Source organism: Harmonia axyridis, chromosome 7, assembly GCF_914767665.1.
Source record: "Harmonia axyridis chromosome 7, icHarAxyr1.1, whole genome shotgun sequence".
Lineage (NCBI taxonomy): Eukaryota > Metazoa > Arthropoda > Insecta > Coleoptera > Coccinellidae > Harmonia > Harmonia axyridis.
Window position 1 is genome coordinate 4,678,424 of NC_059507.1, and position 22,925 is coordinate 4,701,348.

At 36.1% G+C, this 22,925-nt stretch overlaps 1 protein-coding gene across 1 annotated transcript in view; it reads right to left on the reverse strand.

Moving 5' to 3' along the window:
- The window catches only part of LOC123684413 (tumor necrosis factor receptor superfamily member wengen), a 51,850-nt gene that overhangs the window by 15,590 nt on the left and 13,335 nt on the right, over positions 1 to 22,925 (reverse strand). The window contains exon 2 of the mRNA XM_045623664.1: positions 11,482 to 12,031. Within this exon, the coding sequence (XP_045479620.1) occupies positions 11,482 to 12,031 (550 nt within the window). The remainder of the gene's footprint in view (positions 1 to 11,481; positions 12,032 to 22,925) is intronic.

The window sequence follows — 22,925 nt, forward strand, 5'->3', positions numbered from 1 at the left end:
TCGTTGTTTTATTGCAATTTAAAGTTCTATAGCTCTAAAAAAAACACCGTTTACAAGCTTCTTCTGCCGAAAAATTCAAAAAAATTTGAGTCCTCATCGCCACCATTTTTTTCATAAGAATCCCAATAACTCATGAACAGTTGAGTTTTTACCCAAGGTATGGCATATTGCCAAAATTGTCGCCAAAGAAGCTATCTGGTGATCCAATAATATACTGGGAGAAGCCATTTGAAATGAGGAAGTAGAAGTCTGTTTCCGGTATAACCGGAAGTTGTAGAGATCTGATTTTAGGGAAAAAGATCATTGTCACAAACTCCAATATGCAAATTTTCAGCTGAAAATTTTGATTAGTTTTCCATAAACGTCTATACCATCACGGAGAACCACCCTGTATATTCCATTCATTTCAGCATATATTCGGAGAAGAAAACAGACACTAAAACAACTTATGCTTAATCTATAATCAGGAATATTCATTTCAAGTTCTAATTTAATTCGTGTTAATACAGTTGTTGATTTTCTTCAAGCACTAGCCAAATTAATATTTTTCAATTTGTTTCACAAACACCTGTTTTCTACTCGAGTGTGTTCCATGAGTTTTTGGGAACAATCTACATAATTGCTGGAATGAATTTCTCAACGTGAACGAGGGTAAAGTCCTTCTAGAATTTCCATAAAGGACGGGAAAACTCATAAGGACATACCAAGCGTTGTTATTGAATTCTTCGAATCGATTGGCATTCTCTTCGCTACACTTCCCATGAATTTTACTCGCTTAGGGTGAGGAGGTATTTTCATCTTTTATACGTTCAAGTACCATGAAAATGATTGAAAATCAACAGTCAACAAATTGAGCATTAACTGTAAAAAATCAGGTAATCACTGACGTGAAATAAGTACAAAATTTTATGTTGATCGCGTCTTCAGAATCAGAGAAGAGGCAAGAAGAAGTAAAGTAAAAAATTTGAAGAGACAGGATCTGTTACTCATGTATTAAAGCTAATGCATCATCGAAATGCTGGCTCGACCTAAAATATTGTTGATGTAAGTAGAAGAGTTGGAGAAGATCCAAATGTATCGATTCCTCGGCTCGCATAACATTTGGGCCTCTCTCACGGCACGTTATGGCGTATTTTGCATCTGGATTTGCATCTCCATCCTTATAAGGTTCAATAAGAAGGTTGAAACAAGAACCAAAGCCAGCTGACCATGGAGGAAAAAAGAATTCAACCAAATTAGTGGCTTACCATTGTGAATGAAAATGTCAGAAACCACATCGATGTCGGTTCCGTTTTCTAGACACGATGAACTGTGAAACTCCCCAAGTCATAAAGTATTTCTACGACCGAGTAAATGGCATGAAGTCTATATATACACCGAACTATTGTTTTCGGGTTTGCACTTCTCGATCTATTTTGGCGCAGAAAATCTGCGTTCAGCAGACTGCCTAGCATCCACAAAGATCCTTGAGGCGTTTGTAGGTACTTGGATTCTAGCCAAATCGACCATATCATTTATGTCAAACGCACATCGAAACTCAACAAACTGTATACCTGATACATAAATTCATAAATTGATCAATCAACTCCGAGGTATCAGAGGTATGTTTGTTTTGTTAAGAAAAAAACCTTGTCAGATCAGAAGCTTAAATTGTATGCAAAATTTGTTCGAAACATGACTCTGGTTACTTTATTGCCTGTACGAATATCGCGTTTCAAAACTCAGGAGAAAATAAAGTAGACATCTGTGGTGTTGTATTAAGTTCGATGAAATGTTGGCTGTTCGAAGCTTTATTTAAAGTTTTCTGTAGTTTGCATTCATATATTCCAGTTACTGAATTGGCGATTTGGAACAATTCAAGGGAAAATATTTAACATTTCTCGAAATCTGAAAGTAAAGAACTTAGTGGGTTCTCGTTTGTTTCGGTCTTTACTTGATGGAAATTCATTTCAATGTTTTGCATGAAATTTTCCAGGACCATTTTTGTAGTGAATTATGAAAAGATCAATTATATCTAGGGATTCATCAAGCGAAGTAGCTCGACATTTCAACCAATTACTTGACTTGAAAATCAATCTCGTGAAAAATTACATACTTGAGCTTGTCTTGATTTTGTTTCAGATATTTATTGCTTGACTTGATATCAAGCTACTTGATATTACTTGAGCTTGATATGCACTAGTCGGACGGCATATATTTCTGCAATCTCGTCCGCGCTTAGACTAAATAAGGGGATTCCTCGAGCGCCGAGAGACAGAAGCATTTTCCAGTGTGACTTTATTAGTAGTTTTATCACATTTCTATTAAATCTACTGGTAAATTCTGGTAGTTTCAGAATTATCTTTTCAAATTAGGGCAAAATGGCCAAGGATTTTTCATCAACGCCAGCATCTTCAGCTCCTGCTGAGAGATAATTTTCCAGAGCTTCTCTTACAGTTACAAAAACCTGCAATAGGTTAGGCGACAAATCTATAAGATGCTTCATGTGTCTTATATCCTGGATGGTACATTATGAAGTCCAACAAAGCCTGGAGGTTTCTCAATATCAAGAAAGTTAATTTTTTTATTATTTTTTATTTTGTTATGATTTATAGTGATTTCAAAAAAGTTGATATTTTCGGTTCTTTTATACAATAACTGCTATAAATAAAAGTTCCTTCTCATTTCATCATTTTTTTCAATAAAGTGACACTACATAATAAAAGTGTAAGTAAGTACTTAATAAATGAATACTTGACGTAGGTAACTTGAGATTGAAAAATTACTACAATAAGTATTTTTGATAATATTGTTAATTTAACTAATAAAGAATGTTACGGCTATTTTATGAGGACACACAAAACTATTGTACTTTTGTCCATCCTTTACCAATTGGAATCAACATGTGATACATTTTTGGAATCAGCTCAGCTAGAGTAATCGGAAAATTGAGACAAAATGGGGGTGTTCCATTTAAAAAAAATGACGGTGACGTCATTACTCGAAAGTAATTCACCCTGTATATTAGATTATTATTTTAAAATACGGTAAATTAAAATAAAAAATCGACGTGTTTCAGGATTATTTCCTAAAATGGTCTGTTTAGGTAAAAATGAATTTGTTCCATATACTTTACGGACACAGTGTATATTTTCAAATCCACTATTTTACTATATCGTTATTATGAATGTATATTATATTGAATGAAATATATTTATTTGAATGATTCCCGATATTTTTCCTAATTGTCGAATTTATAATAACTAGAAATTTTATTATTTTCTGTACCTATCTGCTGAAATCCAAGGTTTGGCAACTTTTGCTCTCCTAGTGTCATCGGTTGTTTCACGTCGTTTGGCGCAATTGAAGTTTGTTTTCTGGATTTCTGATATATTTGGGTATTTATTTCAATATATTTTAAGTCAATATGAAACCTTGATTCACTATGGGACATAAGAAGTGCGTTCTTTGAGAAGAAACTCGCGAATTGAATGAAATATGGTATCACTGATATGTTTTCATTTCCGCGCGCTTCATGTCAAATTCGATAGTTCATGTTGGGGACAAAATTTGCTGACTGAAAATGACATATGCTCCCTCTATCTATGTTTATTACTCTGAGGCAGCTTCTGAATTTTAATGCTTTCATCATTATTTCACGTTGATTCAACCGACAATATCACCTTTCGCATCTTGTTATTCCTGGAATATCTGCTGAAGGGAGACTTTTTAGATACGTACAAAAAACTTCCATTCCTTGCAATTTTTTTTTACAAAATGCCTGCGAGGAAACCAAATTCCTCCTCCATCTGTTGTCGGTTATTTGAGACGTTTCAGCAGACATCAAATCCGGACCATAAGGTGAATATGACACAGGATACCCATAAGCGTAGATACTTTTCATGAATGAAAAAGTGCGATGTCCTGTAGTAATGAAAATCTGTGCTTCTATTCGCGTTCATAGTGCAATAAACATCAACGGTCATGAACCAACTACAGTTTTTTCATCATTAGAGACGTAATCATGTTTCTTCAATGGATTCATTAAGTTCACTTCCTATGTTTACTTCCTACGGTTGGTAACCATCTGTCGACGATTCAGTCGAAGTTGAATTCATAAGAAATGGCGTAAGGTTATTTCCGTTTTATGATTTTTACAACACGTGCTAGATCTTTCCTCGTACGCCAGTGGGGGAGAATATAAGGTGGGGCTGCTTGGATCTAGTAATGAGGGACACGCTTCAAAGGTCGTAGCAGGGTTAAACTATGGCTCATGAATAATATTATAGGAAAGACAAAAAAATGTATAATCGTCAACAAGGAGTTTACACATATTCTCGAAGGAGGAAGGGGGCAATTTCACCGACAAATAAAAAACTTATAAGAAAAAAAAAATCAAAAATACAATAAAAGAAACTCGACTGACTCAAACTGGCAACGACATTACTAAAAATGGAACGATACAATTAGGGATTCACGGCTTGGCTTGATTGTCAAGCTACTTGGCAAAATTTATCTCGATCGAAACTGCATATTCGAAATTATTTGGTAAACGAAATTTCGAACGGCCATATTATCGGAAACTACCCTGGAAATTTCAAATTTGTTTGTTCGTTTCGAATGATAATCTCAATCAACAAATGTGCCTTTAATTAAGCTGAATATGTTCAGGTGTCCAATTAGTTTTCAACATGTCAACAAAGTGAAACATTTGGTTTCAATTATGTATTGTTTCGAAAAGGTTCCCCATGTTCAGCTGTATAGTTCATCTGTTCATCGAACAAACCAGTTGAGAATAATAATAGCTATCCAGGGAGATCTGTTTTTGTGCAAGCGGCTACGAAATATCGGTAAAATTCAATGAAGTTGTTTGATCATAGTCGATAATGCATTCTTGTGGTATTATGAACTATTTAATTAAAACATATCAGTGATACGATGTTTCACTCAATTCGCGACTTTCTCCACAAAGAACGCACTTCTTATGTCCCATAGTGAATCAATGTTTCTTATTAACTCAAAATATATTGAAATAAATACCTAAATATATCAGAATTTCAGAAAACAAACTTCAAGCGCGCCAAACGACGTGAAACAACCGATGACACTAGGAGAGCAAAAGTTGCCAAACCTTGGATTTCAGCAGGTAGATGCAGAATATAATAAATATTCTGCTTATTATAAATTCGACAATTAGGAAAAATATCGCATTCCAAATATTCAAATTTGCATATTTAATCGGGAATCACTCAAATAAATATATTTCATTCAATATAATATACATTCTTAACGATATAGTAAAATTGTGGATTTGAGAATAAATCACAATCCGACAACGTAATCTAACCATGTTGGGGACATGTAAAAATTGCGTATATTCCCTCTATCTATGTTTATTACTCTATGGGGTAACCAATGTAACCATTTCAAACTCTCTGCAGCTGATCTCATAATCAGAAGGAGAAAATCCAAGAAGAATATTAGAAAAAACTGTTTAATGTAATAATGTTAAATGCAAATAACGAATAACCAATTCCAGCTCCGCGCAAAAGTTTGAGATAGTCCCGATCTTGAGCGTCCTGGCCAATATTTTCTCACGGAGGCCATTCGGGAAAGAAGATCCGAAGATTCTAGGAACTTCGTATCTCAAATGGATTGACAATCAGAGGAACAATGGAAGCGAGATGCGAGTTGAAACGTCACTTCCGCAACTTGAGGACACGTTTTTTTCGTGACTGAAATGTCGATTGGCTCAATCGGAAGCATTTCTTGCGGTCGTGTTGTGGTTTATGTATTTCTGTGCTTTCAAACGCCGACCACCGATGTTATTTTCATATTATTCGCCATAGAAGCGTGGCGATTTTGAAATATTATTTCTGGACACGTTCTGCACAGTGGTTAAAGGGTGAATGAATGTTATATAACAGAACGAACGACTGTTTTACAGTCAAACACATTTACATGTGGCGAGAATCGATGATTTGTGGTTATTATCTGGTCGTAGTATCTTGTCTGTGGTTCAATATTGTATTGGATAAGTCATTTGCCAATTTTTAGTAAAGATAACTTGCTCTGTGTTAGTTTGCTAGAATATTCTTGCATAGAACGTAGAGATTCACGGCTTGACTTGATATTCAAGCTACTTAACTCGAAATCAAGTTAAGTTCAGCATACAGTTCGCGTACAGGCTCTAAAGCCTCTGCGATAGTCAAGTGATGATTTCACATAACAACTCTTCAAATAAGCGTATTTAGACTCGATATTTTTGGAGAGTGTGCTACAATGTTAAATTCGTAATTTTTTTCTTTATCACCTCATAAGGAAAACCAATATGGCGGCCATAAAAAAAAATTGACTATCCCGTCTCTGAAACAATGGAAAACAGAGAAAAACTGATGACACCATTAGAATCTCTTTATTGGATAATGGGTAAAAACCGAATTTCGTGAAGTTATCTCCAGAAAGAAATAAGTTATACAGAAAAAAGACAATCTCGGTTTTCATTTTTTTCGAGATATCTTGGGAAGCAGTGGAGATATTTTGGATCTGCTAACACCATCACACTAATCCCTAAATAACGCAACTTTTTTGTGATTTAAGCCACCCTGTATCTCTTACGGTTTTCGATATCCCTGTAGTACCCCTCTAAATAGTTCTTACCCTGTATAATGTAGCAATTTCGAGCTTTGTGCAGAATTTCAAGCGTGAGAATCGAAGGAAATTCAAATAGAATATCCATTCAATTTTCCAACTTTTTTTCACTCAAACAGTGAATGAATAGAATAAAAAATAATTGAATTGCCAAATGGAACTACATTGCACGAAAATCGTGGACAACTTAAAATATGAAACGTTCGAACATGCCCTCGAAACTTTTTCTAGTTTTATTCCGTGCTACATTTTTCCCCCAATGATGAATACATGTCCTGTTCATCAGTTCCACATGTATAGTTTTCCCCGAGGATTAAAACATCCATATGGAAATAGAACCCCAGGAGATACCTGGGATCGATCCTGCCTCAAACAGCGAGAAAAATTCGAAATTCCTGAGTTTCAATTATGCGACATGCAGCCAGGCGAAAAAGTTGAACGGGGTTGCGTACGAATTCGGAAAATTCAATCGGAAAAACCTAAAATGTGGACGTGTTCATAAAATGAATTCCTGATAAATTGTTAGGTATCGTGGAATTGGGAACATGGCAGCTCGAATCGATCCTGCTTAAATAAAGAATCTTAAAGAATCATATACGTTAAAAGGATTTTAAAAAATTATTTAGGGGAGTTTATTTCTGAAAATAATAAGCAAAAACTTTCGACAAAAAGTGCTCGTAAGAATTATAAATGTACATCGGCGCACAACTTTGCTTCCGCCGTTTTTTCCGAAATTCGAGGCTTTATTGTAAAAAAACTGGTTATACATTTATAATTCAAAGTATTGTCCATCGCTGGCCACTACTTTCTCCCATCTTTCGGGCAGCGTACGAATCCAGCGTTGAAAAAATTGGTCATCTTTTGAAGCGATCCACGAATCGATCCAATTTTTTACTTCTCCATAAGACCGAAAGAGTTGATCAGCCAGGCAGAGTGCCGGTGATCGAAACAAGTGATAGTCCGAAGGAGCAACGTCTGGAGAATACGGCGGTTGGGTAGGACTTCCCATTTCAACGTTTCCAAGTATGTCTTGACCACTTTCGCTATATGGGTTCGAGCATTGTCATCCTGTAAAATCACTTTATCATGTCTCTCGTTGTATTTAGGCCGTTTGTCTTTCAATTATCGGCTCAAACGCATTAATTGCGTTCGATAACGATCACCTGTGATTGTTGCAGTTGGTTTCAAGAACTCATAATAGACTACGCCGAGCTGGTCCCAACAAATACTGAGCATGACCTTGGAACCGTGAATATTTGCTTAAACCGTCGACGTGATGCATGACCGGGAGATCCCCATGATTTTCTGCGCTTGGGATCATCATAATGAACCCATTTTTCGTCTCCAGTCACAAAAGGTTGCAGAAATCCCTTCCGTATTTGCCTTGCAAGGAGCTGTTCACAAGCAAACAAACGCTGTTCAACATCTCTCGACTTCAACTCGTACGGCACCGAATTTCCTTGTTTCTGAATCATTCCCATGACTTTCAGGCGTTTTGAAGTTGCTTGTTGCATAACTCCCAATGACCCTGCCAATTCTTGTTGTGTTTGACACGAGTCTTGGTCAAGTAATGCCTCCAATTCTGCATCTTCGAAAACCTTCTCTTATCCACTGCCATGCTGGTCTTCGACGTCAAAATCACCGTTCTTGAAGTGTTGAAACCACTCTCGACACCCTTCTTCACGTATAGCAGCCTCACCACAGGTATTTGAGAGAATTCGATGAGCCTCGACCGCAGATTTCTTCATATTAAAGCAGAAAATTAAAACCTCCCGCAAATGATGAGAATTTGGCTCGTAAGCTGACATGTTTAATCGGGAATAACTTTATGATGCAGACACAAATCGACTAATATTTCGATGGCGTTATGTTTACAAATACCTTAGCTTATTCTAAGACATCTACGATCTATTTATTTCGACTACCTCTTACCGCTACAGTCATCTATTGCAAAACGGCGGAAGCAAAGTTGTACACTTAATAGATGACATATTTTCATCAGTTTGTTTTTATCTGGTTGCGTATCCACGAATAGTATATTGTGCAAAAAGTGGGGAAAGTCCAACTTTTCGCGCGAGTGTGGAAGTTTGTGGCATGAGCCTGAAAGGCGAGTGTGGAAAAGGACTTTCTCCACATGTTGCACACTATACTTTTCCTATAACTGCTATGGAAAGTAGCGTATTCTTCATAGCTTACTCAATTTTTATGTATGTAGTGCTCATACTGTGGGAAATATTATTTCTCACGTCACTTTGCCACAAACTTCCACACTCGCGAGAAAAGTTGGACTTTCCCCACTTGTTGCACAATATACTATTTCCTACAACTGCACAAATTTCAATAATTCAAGTAATGGACTTGATTCAAATCAAAATGGCCTTCGTTGACAGTATGTGCTAATTTATTGCGTTTCCATAGAAACGACTCAAAAGTCCAATTTCATTGGTCTACCAAGCGAGGTGTGAGCAAAGTGGATTGAGAAATAATATTTCCCACAGCATGAGTAATACAAAGTTTTGAAATTGAGTAAGCTATGAAGAATACGCTACTTTTCATAGCGGTTGTAGGAAAATATATTTAAAGTTGTTGTTGACCTCAATTAAGCTCGATAAAGAGGCCAGGTGCTATTTCGAATTGAAGAAATCTCCTAAATTGATAGACGACAGGCATAATTCCAGCTATATTAAGCATGTCCCAATCCATCATGTTAAATCTAATTCGCCAACAAAACGGAGAGAAGCGAAAAAGTGCAGACATAAATTTCAGACCGGACTTGGCACAGTTGAGAACGCGGGAGTGCACTAGGGATTCAACTGAAAAATATTCATAGTATAACATGCATGACCTTCTATATACATAATTCATCATATCGTCCGTGAATGTGACGACTCTATTTCTAAAATTGCTTATTTCTTCAATTTTATGCCATAGCTGCAGCCAACAAAGAGCATATTTCTGAACAGTGGAGACGAGCTATTCCATGAGTACCTATTTATAAAACTTCACTCTATTAATCCTGGGTCTAGCACCAGTAAAAACACATTTTTTTAATGGTCTTTATTTGTCAACATGGTTATACATGTAAATTTTTTCAAGAAAATTGATATAGGCTTCAACCTCAGCAATCAATTTACTTCAATTCAATCAAATTTCTCAACCTGGAGCATTCTTTTTAGGTCTACAAAAAGCCAGTTATCACAGGGTGCCAGATCTGGAGAATAAACTGGGTGGTCAAGCAGTTGGAAGTCAGATTTTTACCCATAATTTCTGAAATAATGTACTGATCGCCCAACTGCAAGCATTTTCGTGATCTACATAGTCGAATCAATCAAAAAATGATACAATATTCCCATGAAGGTACTTTTATTTTCTTTCAATTTTCTATTGAAAATTTCACGAAAATTTTTCGACAAAAAATTTTTCAGGTGAGAACGTAATTCGGCTAACCAGAAATCGTCAATTCTTGCACTGCTGACCTATTCTTCGTAGAGCTCACGGTTTTGAGGAAATTTGAACTCGAAATTTGGGAAAAAATCGAATTTCCCTCTAAAAATCATTATATCTCCTGAATTATTCGTCACAGACCCCTCAAATAAAAACGTTTTTCAAACATGAAGTTCCGATCTAAAACATACAGAGGTTTCAAGGGCGTAGATCACGTCCAGGAGAAGTTGCAGCCTCGGGAATATTATCAATTTTTTTCTCGAAAATTTCAGATTTTTACCTAGAATTTCTGAACTAATGTACTGATCGCCCAACGCCAAGCATTTTCGTGATCTACATAGTCGAATCAATCAAAAAAACGATACAATAATCCCACGAAGGAACTTTTATTTTTTTTCAATTTTCTAAGGGAAAATTTACGAAAATTTTTCAAGAAAAAATTTTTCAGGGGAGATCGAAATTCGGCTAATCAGAAATCGTCAATTCTTGCATCGCTGACCGATTTTTTGAGGAAATTTAAACTCGAAATTTGGGAAAAAATTGAATTTCGCTCCAAAAATCATTGTATCTCCTGAATTATTCGTCACAGACCCCTCAAATAAAAACGTTTTTCAGATGATCTGAAACATAGTGAGGTCTCAAGTGAGTAGCTTATGTCCAAAAGAAGTGGCAGCCTCGAGAAAATTATCAATTTTTTTTTGAAAATTTCAGATTTATACCTTTAATTCTTCAAGTAATAGTCTAATAGCCCAACTGCAAGCATTATCGTGATCTATGTAATTGAATCAATCAATAAAAAGGTAATAATTATGTCTTACTGGTCAACAGACAGTTGGAAAGGACCATACAGAGGTAATAACCAATAACATATTAGAACTCCTAAATGGCCTGATGACTCGAATTCCATAATATTTTCCAATTTTCAAGTAACCTCATTTCATAACAAGTTGGAATCTAGTGTTATACCCAAAAATTTAATGCTGGATAAGAAATTCGAACAGTGTGATTACTTGAAGTAATCATGTTGGTTTTTTAGCTGCAGAAACATAGATTCAGTTTTGACAGTATTTTATCCGAGGCTATATCTCTGACACCATTCGTATACAGCGCTGCTGTCAACTTGCCCGATTATATAATATATCACTGAATTTAAATCCCTCTCGTGAATTATGAATAAAGCTCGTATCCTCAGCGAATGTAACAGTCGAGAGATGAGCATTCTTGTTATATACCAGAAAGAATATTGGACCAAGTATGATGCCTTGAATAATACCGTTTTATAGTAATTCGTTCAGCACATCCGAATGTTATAATTTTAATGATGTAATTGTGATAAGTGTTGAACCTACGTTTAAATTTCTGTTATCAATAAAAAACACTAAGAACAACAAAAAAAAAAGTACTCACCAGCTTCAAAAGTTTCCTTCAACCTCCTCCATTGCTTCGCTTGGTGCAAAGAATAGAGGGTAATCACAAGAAAAAACAGTATGCACGTGAAAACTGCCGTTGACAATGCAACAGCTTGCCAGTCCCATATGATGGTTTCTGCACTAGAAAACGGTACCTCCGTGCTAGACACCAGAGGAGCTACCTTCTCCGGCTCCATGGTTGATTCTTCTTCCGTTCTATCGTCTCCAAACGGACATTTCCGGTTTGGCTGCTCATTACGTTCCTTGTGATGGTGGTTCTTGTGCTTATGATGCCTGAGGGGGTTTTGCGTCACCGAAGGTTCAGGAGTGACGAACTTGAGTATATCGTTGAGATTCAGGACTCCGCAATGGGTATCCCGATGGATTTCACATGGACGTATCACGACTTCACCTCTTTTGCACACGGTGCAGTTCACGCATTGCTGGAGGTCGGTGTGGTGGAAAGTTTTTCCTTGTTCACAGATGGCGGCAACCGTACAGGCGAACAGAGAGATGAATACCACGACACTATAGCCTGATACCATAACCTGCAAAAGATAATCCAAGTTGGTAATCCGAAATATTGAAAGATAGGACGAATAACAAACTTTTGTAGCTTTGGGATACCAATAACGTTCATAGTCCATAGACATAGATCATCTGTTCGTGATGATCCCGACCTCCCCACTAGAAAGCTAGTAATCTCGCATTTGCACAAAGATCTAAAGCTACAACCCTAAAATATTCAATTGGTGCAAGAATTTAAATCTCAAGATGCTATTCGGAGGTTAGAATTTGTAAACTAAGCTATTGAATGTTGACTATCATCCTGTTTTTGGATGAAACTCATTTTTATCTTAATGAATAAGCAGAACTGTTGCAACCAATCCAAAACGCAAGCATCATTAACCCGGTGGCGGTATGGGCTACAATGTTATTATCTGCCCTTACCTTTCTGAAGATTTGAGAGGGCATGCACTTATTGTGAATTTAGAGTGTTATTTGGGGATGTTGGATGAGTTTTTGTTGCCTGAACTGCAGAATCTTCCTGGCTATGATCAAAGAACATGGTCTCAGCAGATGCAGCAACTTGAGACACTTCTGATGCGTTTCTACCATGAGATTCATTACTTTCTTTTGGGACACCTTGTATGTGAACTGTTTGAAGGCCCATCACAAATGTCATGAATGGGAATCTAAATAAACTTTATTTTAATCTCGTCCAAATCTCCTCTAGATAAGATCTATGACAACAACACAAAACCAAAACACATTTGCGCTGAACTGGCAGAAGGAGGCAATGTAAACAAACTGAGGGATAATTGACGTATTGACGAATATTTCCCTCCTGTCAAAAATTCTATGTATCTGGAGAACAATTATCGAAAATTACAGCGATAATTGCATTGTAGGAAGCGAAACTGCACTGCGATAATTGTTCTGTTCATAGATGCTTAGTTTCTATGCATCTTACACAGTTCGAATCTATGGCAATTCCATTCTAAATCAGCTTGACAGGTAATGTAACAGTTTATTCGGGAAATATTCCCCCGAATTACACTCGTGCATCAAAATTACCGGATAATTTCGCATTCCAGCGTGTTTTCTTTGAAAAACTGCATTCGGTCATTTTCATTTTTGGAGAAAGAGCCCTCCACCTTCGGTGTCGGGCTCTTTCTCCAAAAATGAAAATGAACTCATGCAGTTTTTATGACAACACGCTGTCATGCAAAATTATCGGTAATTTTGATGCACTTGTGCAATTACCTACGATAATTGCATTGTAGGAAGCGAAACTGCACTGCGATAATTGTTCTGTTCATAGATGCATAGTTTCTATGCATCTTACACAGTTCGAATCTATGGCAATTCCATTCTACATCAGTATGACAAGTGATGTAACAGTTTATTCGGGAAATATTCCCCCGAATTACACTCGTGCATCAAAATGACCGGATAATTTCGCATTCCAGCGTGTTTTCCTTGAAAAACTGCATTCGGTCATGTTCATTTTTGGAGAAAGAGCCCTCCACCTTCGGTGTCGGGCTCTTTCTCCAAAAATGAAAATGAACTCATGCAGTTTTTATGACAACACGCTGTCATGCAAAATTATCGGTAATTTTGATGCACTTGTGCAATTACCTACGATAATTGCATTGTAGGAAGCGAAACTGCACTGCGATAATTGTTCTGTTCATAGATGCATAGTTTCTATGCATCTTACACAGTTCGAATCTATGGCAATTCCATTCTACATCAGTATGACAAGTGATGTAACAGTTTATTCGGGAAATATTCCCCCGAATTACACTCGTGCATCAAAATGACCGGATAATTTCGCATTCCAGCGTGTTTTCCTTGAAAAACTGCATTCGGTCATGTTCATTTTTGGAGAAAGAGCCCTCCACCTTCGGTGTCGGGCTCTTTCTCCAAAAATGAAAATGAACTCATGCAGTTTTTATGACAACACGCTGTCATGCAAAATTATCGGTAATTTTGATGCACTTGTGCAATTACTTACGATAAGTTATTTTCATTTTTGGAGAAAGAGCCCTCCACCTTCGGTGTCGGGCTCTTTCTCCAAAAATGAAAATGAACTCATGCAGTTTTTATGACAACACGCTGTCATGCAAAATTATCGGTAATTTTGATGCACTTGTGCAATTACTTACGATAAGTTATTTTCATTTTTGGAGAAAGAGCCCTCCACCTTCGGTGTCGGGCTCTTTCTCCAAAAATGAAAATGAACTCATGCAGTTTTTATGACAACACGCTGTCATGCAAAATTATCGGTAATTTTGATGCACTTGTGCAATTACTTACGATAAGTTATTGATATAATGTATTTGGCCTTACTGGTAAACCCATTAGCAAAATTTAGTCTCTGACGTTAAATATTTTGTATTGATTTTAATTGTTTCCCTTAGTAAATTTACTGTTACTAATGATTTTGGAATATAATAGATCTTGTTATTATTTGTCGATTAATTCTAAGACATCAATTTATCAAATTGGATGAGCCTTTTGATCTTGGTATAAGATGGGACTTCCTTCCATTAAACCGATAAGGATATAGAGAGGACGATTTATCTAAATTCAGGTTTGCGTTCCAACCGATATTCGCTATACATAAACCGTCGAAGCAAGAAGATTCCTCCTATTTCTATTCGATGCACGTTTTGAATATTTTGAGATATCCAAAAGGAGATGTTCTCCCGAAGGCCGAAGTTTTAATTTCTTATTTACGATTGTATTTACGTTTACGAATAGGACCTCGTATACGACAGAATCGGAGATCAGTAATATCGCATTTGTCATTCATGGCTCGTTCAGTGTAAATGCTGAATTACTTGAGATATCTTACGGATAATGTTTTTGGTCAGGGATAAGTTGAAGGAAATTTTTGGCTAAATGATTACTGTAATACATATGTCTCGATCTAATGGGCGTTTTTTGAGAGCTCATGAACTTTAAATGATAACACAATACAAAAATATTGTTAGATTGAATTTTTTATCAATACATAGGCGTACAACTTTGCTTCCGCCATTTTTTCCAAAATTCGAGGCTTCATTGAAAGAAACTGGTTATAAAGGGTGTATTTTTTTAGAGCTATAGAACTTTAAATTGCAATAAAACAACGATGGATTATTCGATTGACGTGAATTTTATTTATCCGCAAGATAATCTTGTGGCATTACATTTCAAATATGATTTCTGGCATATGACCGCCACGGCTGGCTCGGATGTTATCCAATCTGGACGTCCAATTTTCGATGACTTTTTACAACATTTGTGGCCGTATATCAGCAATAACACGGCGAATGTTGTCTTCCAAATGGTCAAGGGTTTGTGGCTTATCCGCATAGACCAATGACTTTACATAGCCCCACAGAAAGTAGTCTAGAGGTGTTAAATCACAAGATCTTGGAGGCCAATTCACAGGTCCAAAACGTGAAATTAGGCGGTCACCAAACGTGTCTTTCAATAAATCGATTGTGTCACGAGCTGTGTGACATGTTGCGCCGTCTTGTTGGAACCACAGCTCCTGGATATCATGGTTGTTCAATTCAGGAATGAAAAAGTTAGTAATCATGGCTCTATACCGATCACCATTGACTGTAACATTCTGGCCATCATCGTTTTTGAAGAAGTACGGATCAATGATTCCACCAGGCCATAAAGTGCACCAAACAGTCAGTTTTTCTGGATGTAACGGTGTTTCGACATACACTTGAGGATTAGCTTCACTCCAAATGCGGCAGTTTTGTTTGTTGACGTAGCCATTCAACCAGAAGTGCGCTTCATCGCTAAACAAAATAAAATGGACGTAGTGCGCGATACGTATTCCGCACAGAACCATTATTTTCGAAATAAAATTGCACTATTTGCAAGCGTTGTTCAGGCGTGAGTCTATTCATGATGAATTTCCAAACTAAACTGAGAATCAATCACTTGACAGCGGTTAAATCGGTCGCCATCTTGAACAGTAATGTCAACTTAAAGTTATATACCTCGAAAAAAAAACACCTGTTACATTTATGATTCAAAGTATTGTCCGTCGCTGGCCACTACTTTCTCCCATCTTTCGGGCAGCGTACGAATCCCGCGTTGAAAATACTGATCATCTTTTGAGGCGATCCACGAATCTTTCCAATTTTTTACTTCTCCATGAGACCGGAAGTTCTAGTCAGCCAGGCCGTGTGTCATTGATCGAAACAAGTGATAGTCCGAGGGAGCAACGTCTGGAGAATAAGGCGGGAGGGGTAGGATTTCCCATTCCAACGTTTCCAAGTATGTCTTGACCACTTTCGCAACATGGGGTCGAGCATTGCCATGCTGTAAAATTACTTTTACGTTATATTGTGGCCAGTTGTCTTTCAATGCTCGGCTCAAACGCAATAATTACGTTCGATAATGATCACCTGTGATTGTTTCAGTCGATTTTAACAATTCATAATACACTACGCCAAGCTGTTCCCACCAAATACTGAGCATGACCTTGGAACCGTGAATATTCGGTTTGGCCGTCGACGTGGAAGCATGGCTAGGATATCCCCATGATTTTCTGCGCTTGGGCTTATCATAATGAACCCATTTTTCGTATCCAGTTACAATGCGTTGTAGAAATCCCTTCCGTTTTTGCCTTGCAAGCAGCTGTTAACAAGCAAACAAACACCGTTCAACATCTCTCGGCTTCAACTCGTACGGCACCCAATTTCCTTGTTTCTGAAAAATTCCCATGACTTTCAGGCGTTTTGCAATGGCTTGCTGTGTCACTCCCAATGATCCTGCCAATTCTTGTTGCGTTTGACACGAATCTTGATCAAGTAGTGTCTCCAATTCTGCATCTTCGAAAACCTTCTCTCTTTCCCCAGCATGCTGGTTTTCGACTTCAAAATCACCGTTCTTGAAGCATTGAAACCACTCTTGGCACGTTCTTCACCCATATCGGCCTTACCATAGGTATTTGAGAGCATTTGATGAGCCTCAGCCGCAGATTTCTTCATAATGAAGTGGATAATTAAAACCTCCCGCAAATGATAAGAATTTGGCTCGTCAGCTGACATGTTTAATCGAGAATAACTTTATGATGCAGTCACAAATCGACCAATATTTCGATGGCGTTTTATTTACAAATACCTACGCTTCTTGTATGACATCTACGATCTATTCATTCCAACTACCACGACAGCCAGCTATTGCAAAACGGCGGAACAAAGTTGTGAACCTTTTAGAATAGGTAAGACAGAATGAACGGATTTGCCACAGAATTAGAGAAAAGTTATAAAAAATAATACATCAAAAGGGGATTGCACTCTTCAACATTAGAAATAATGGAATACTGCCAATCTCACTCAGATTCTCAGTGGAATCTAGTTAGGCCCAGTTTCACCAAACAGCACTCGATCCCAGATTGATTAAACTCCGCTTGTTACTAAAGCAGGCTTAACAGTGTTTTCTGTTTCACTATGCATCAACCCGTCCGAAGATGATCGCGATTAACCAAATCGCGATTAAATAGTCAAACTATTTGGCAACGTTGTGAACAAAAAGTTATATAGTGTTCTGTATCGTATTATCAGTGATGAGCACCATTGACGCTAGGTGTCAGGTGTCATTCATTCATAACTCATAACATTTCAAATCATTTGTCATCTTGTAAACAAAAAACAAAGTTAATTTTTGCCGAAAATGTCGAGTGCTGTGCTTCGAAATGTCGGAAACTTGCAGAAGTTAAAAAGAAATTATCCCATTTCACAAAACCACACATTCTGGAAAAAAAACTATATAAGTAATTTTATTAACTTATTTATTTTTATTAACAAGTTTAACTGCTTCTTAAATAATATTTCAATCAAACATATCAATAAATTATTCTTTGCAATAAATTTCATAAAACACAAAAACAAAGTTTACGTGTATTTTAAATGGGAAATATTGAGCCTATACATATACTTAGTCATATTTTGATAAAATTGACCCAAAAATTAGAAATTTCCGGAAAAATAATAACATAGACAAGAGTTCCATACTGATAAATAATTATTAATCTCAACTTGAAAGGTTATAATCCTCCGAAAATGGCCGATTAGTGCTAAATCGCGATTGGTCGATTAAATGGCGCTTTGGAGTGTGGTGAAACGCTACATTACATTAATCGTGATCTAAGGCCTCACTTAAGAGCCAAGTCAAGATTAAAGCATTTGGTGAAACTGGGCCTTAACGGTCTCCCTTCAATCGACTTCTAATGGAACAAAATGAATAGTGAAGTTTTTTATTCTTCCAATGCGGTAAGTAGATGTAATCAAGAGTTCATTCACGTTTCTTCGGGTTAGTAAACTTTTGGCAATTCGTTAAGCATCGCTGAATGTAGATTGCCTGAGCTTATTGTAAAAAAGTGGGTAGGTACTGTTATTGTCGTGCAGAAGGCTTTGTATTCACTTTGGATTCGAGTGAGAACAATCATCTGGGTTGAAATTAGGTTCAAACAATTCGTGTATACCTTCTCGTTGGATTTAAAAAGGTTGGAGCGCTTAATATTTCATTAGCAACAGATCCGGGTTGAGATTTAGTGTGTAGAGTTTTTCAATGAGATATTTCATTTTGTTTTGATATTAAAAAAAGAGTATATTTTGGGAGAAATCAATGGATGTTTATTTCATTGTGAAGGAGAAAGTTTCTGAGTGACGCACACGGTTTCAATTCTTCACATCACTAACTTGTCCCAGAAGCTTAAATGTTCCCAGTTTCATCGAATATTTCCGTAAAAATTGATTCGACTGGATTAAAATTCAGTTTGTTCATATAAAATAATCACTCTAATGTTCATGTCGAATTTCTAGACGATCGTATCCAAGGGCGCATCAACGAGCGCTTAAAATCTCTTGACACCAAGTCAGTGCTTTTTTAGAATTTCTTCAATTAGTCAATTCCTTCAGAGTAATAATTATTACTCTGAGGTATTCATCAATCAAAATATGTATTGTGAAGAGTTTGTGTATAAAGGTGGGTTTAGAATACTCAAAACATTTTTAAGAATAACATCAAGAGAAGGCCAGATCCTGATCTTTCATTTTCAGAAAACCTTTTAAAAAAAGTTCTCGAAAGTAGCGATATTCATCAAGCCAGCTCTGCTAGAGAGTAGCTCCTCCAGCTATCTGCCACATCTACATGAGGAAATTTTCCTGTATGAAGGCATTCAGGACCAGCAATGAAACTAAAAATAAAGCGAGTTTGTTTTCTTTCGTTTATACGCAAACCATAACAGTCCGGTTGTTGTTTTATACACATTGATAAAATCTACACAGAAAAGGAATACGTGTTGTTGAAATGTAAGATACAAGTACCGCAGATGAGAGAATGAAATACATATATACAAATGGGGTAATGAATGGATTTAAGTAAATTGTATGTCTCGAATAAGCAACTTTTGAATACCTTTTCTGAAGAAACTCAAGTCAGTGCCTTCCAGATATGTTTTCGCTTTTCAGCTTGGATTTTCTTCAATAATTCAATAAGTAATTTTAATAATTTCTGTAGGACTACTAATCCAGCCTGTGACATAAGGGTTAAAATTCATTCAATCCAAAATAATCCATTAATCGAATAGGTAACGGTATTCGAATCCAATTTCATTTAAGCATAAAATGGAATATCTCATTGTAGGACATACAAACATTGGATATTATCGTCCTCAATGTCCTCTTTGTTACAGGACAAATTAGATCCTTCATTACGTTCCGGACAATTCAAACCACCGTCCAACATGAATGTTGATACAAATTACAGGGTACCTGCCTAGTTAATGAATATTTTTAGACTGATTTGAATGATACGTCTACCAATGTCCCAATTCTGTAGGCTCGTCTCTAAACATAAAGCGAAGCTATGTTACAACATCATACATTAGTTAAATCTGCATTTCCTCTATATTCGAAAAGATCTACCAGTTTGTCATTTATCCTTTTGATAATAAATCACAAAGTCAACAGTTATTATGAATTGAGTTAATATGTGAAAAAAATTGAGAAAAACAGCGCGAACTTTTACCAAAAAGGTAAACTGAAACTTCTAATCTTTATAAAACTTATATCATTGCAAATGATAAACCAATACTTTCAAATTCTACTGTAGAAGTGTGGGAAAATGTTGATCACCTCACATCCAAAAGACAAGTCTCCAAAGAATGTTTAACGAATCCCAGGTCAGTTTCCTAAAAAGGATCTGTTCCCTTGAAATTCTATATGCACGCCATATGTCAATATTGGATCTATTAGAACTGCATGTTGATGAAGATGATACTCTAGAATGACAGTGTCAACAACTGTCGGTGAATCTTGAGAATTTGAAGGACAAATATCTGATAGAAATGAAAATTATATAACACCAAAATATCATTATTAACATAATTTGAGATTAAATGATTTATCAGCGTCAAAACCTCTACAATCAAATTCGTTGTTGCTGGAGAATCAACCATATACTCAACAGTGAATATATTATGGATGAATTTTAAAGCAGTAATGTTTTATTGATATGCAGGTGTCCCCTCTTTAATAGCTTTTTATTCACCTCTCGTTCAGAAGCTCTGAATACTAAATCACAAATCATATCCAATAAATCTTTTTCAAGAAACAAGATGAATAGAATTATTAAAATCAGTAATTATTTATCTGCATCTTATAATATTAACACTGTTTCCTATCCACTAAACATTATCATTAGGAATTGGCATAGAGTAATAAACATAGATAGAGGGAGTATACGCAATTTTTACATGTCTCCAACATGGTTAGATTACGTTGTGGGATTGTGATATATTTTCAAATCCACAATTTTACTATATCGTTATGAATGTATATTATATTGAATGAAATATATTTATTTGAGCGATTCCCGATTAAATATGCAAATTTGTCGAATTTATAATAAGCAGAATATTTATTATTTTCTGTATCGACCAGCTGAAATCCAAGGTTTGACAACTTTTGCTCTCCTAGTGTTATCGGTTGTTTCACGTCGTTTGGCGCGCTTGAAGTTTGTTTTCTGAATTTCTGATATATTTAGGTATTTATTCCAATATATTTTGAGTTAATATGAAACGTTGATTCACTATGGGACATAAGAAGTGCGTTCTTTGTAGAGAAACTCGCGAATTGAGTGGAATATCGTATCACTGATATGTTTTCATTTCCGCGCGCTTCATGTCAAATTTGATAGTTCATGTTGGGGACAGAATTTGCTTACTGAAAATGACATATGCTCCCTCTATCTACGTTTATTACTCTGAGCTGAAAGTTGTCATGTTTTCTCCCAGTAATCGATTACTGTTTGAATCAATACCATTCTGGGGAAATGAAAAAACAATTGCAATGGTTGGAATCTGGCAAGATTGAGATTCGAATCCGGAAAAACTGTATATATTAAAAGCATAGAAGCTTTAACGAGTTATTCAATTAACATTTATCTGTGTTCCCCTCGACTTCACCAATTCCGGTTTTATTTTGTTTCGCGTTAAATTTAATCAGATTTGAATCCCAGAATGCCGAGAAGTTTATTCCGGATGGAAAAAGCTCAGAGCTATGATTATTTCTTTTCATGGGATTATTTGCGCGGAAGCTTCAGAAATTTCATTTGAATGGGTAAAGCGGAGAGGGGGACCTATAAGTGATCGCGTCCTTTGTTTTGGTTATTTGCGGAGTAAACTCCAATTATACTTCGAAAATAATCGAGTTGAGAATGTTTAAAAAGGTTGGTTTTAGCCTTTAAAATCGACGGATCGCTATATTTACATAGAAGTATAAATATGAGATTTCGTACTACAAAAACTTTTCCGACAGCTTTGTGATTAATTTACTCACTTTGTCAGAGTAATAAACATAGATAGAGGGAGCATATGTCAATTTCAGTGAGCAATTTTGTCCCCAACATGAACTAATAATTTTGACATGAAGCGCGCGGTAATGAAAACATATCAGTGATACGATATTTCACTCAATTCGCGAGTTTCTCCACAAAGAACGCACTTCTTATGTCCCATAGTGAATCAACGTTTCATATCAACTCAAATATATTGAATCAATAACTAAATATATCAGAAATTCAGAAACCAAACTTCAAGCGCGCCAAACGACGTGAAAAACCGATGACACTAGGAGAGCAAAAGTAGCCAAACCTTGGATTTCAGCAGGTAGATACAGAAAATCATAAATATTCTGCTTATTATAAATTCGACAATTAGGAAAAATATCGCATTCCAAATATTCAAATTTGCATATTTAATCAGGAATCGCTCAAAGAAATATATTCCATTCAATATAATATACATTCATAACGATATAGTAAAATTGTGGATTTGAAAATATATCACAATCCGACAACGTAATCTAACCATGTTTGGGACATGTAAAAATTGCGATATTTTCTATGTTTGCAACCAATTAAATTGGATGTTAACAATATGAGAAGTTTCAAGTTGAATTGTTAATCCATTAACTCCTAATTGTTATGATTTTCATATAAAAACTATTAATTCAAATGAAATTGATATATTTATGATTACTGTGATTCTTCTCTATCGAATATTCTATCTAAAATAAGTCAATTTCCAATATTTTTTGGTTTGGAAAGTTTTCAATAACATTCGGATGAATATTTTGACGCTGATGTGTTTTCATTTCACTTGAAATACTTTTCAGACCGTGGCCAGTAAAATTTCAATTATGAAGGTTCACCCGAGTGTTGAAAACTTAAATTTACGATTTCCTCGAACGAATTCATCTTCAATATCGACATATCGAGTTCTTCTTATTGACGTCATCTTCCACGATATTCGAAATTAGAATTTCTTGAAAAGAAAATGAAAGATTCGCTTTCGTCAATGGAATTATAGCAGCTTCTGTTATTAATAGCAAGAATTTATTGGCCGGAGCTTCAACA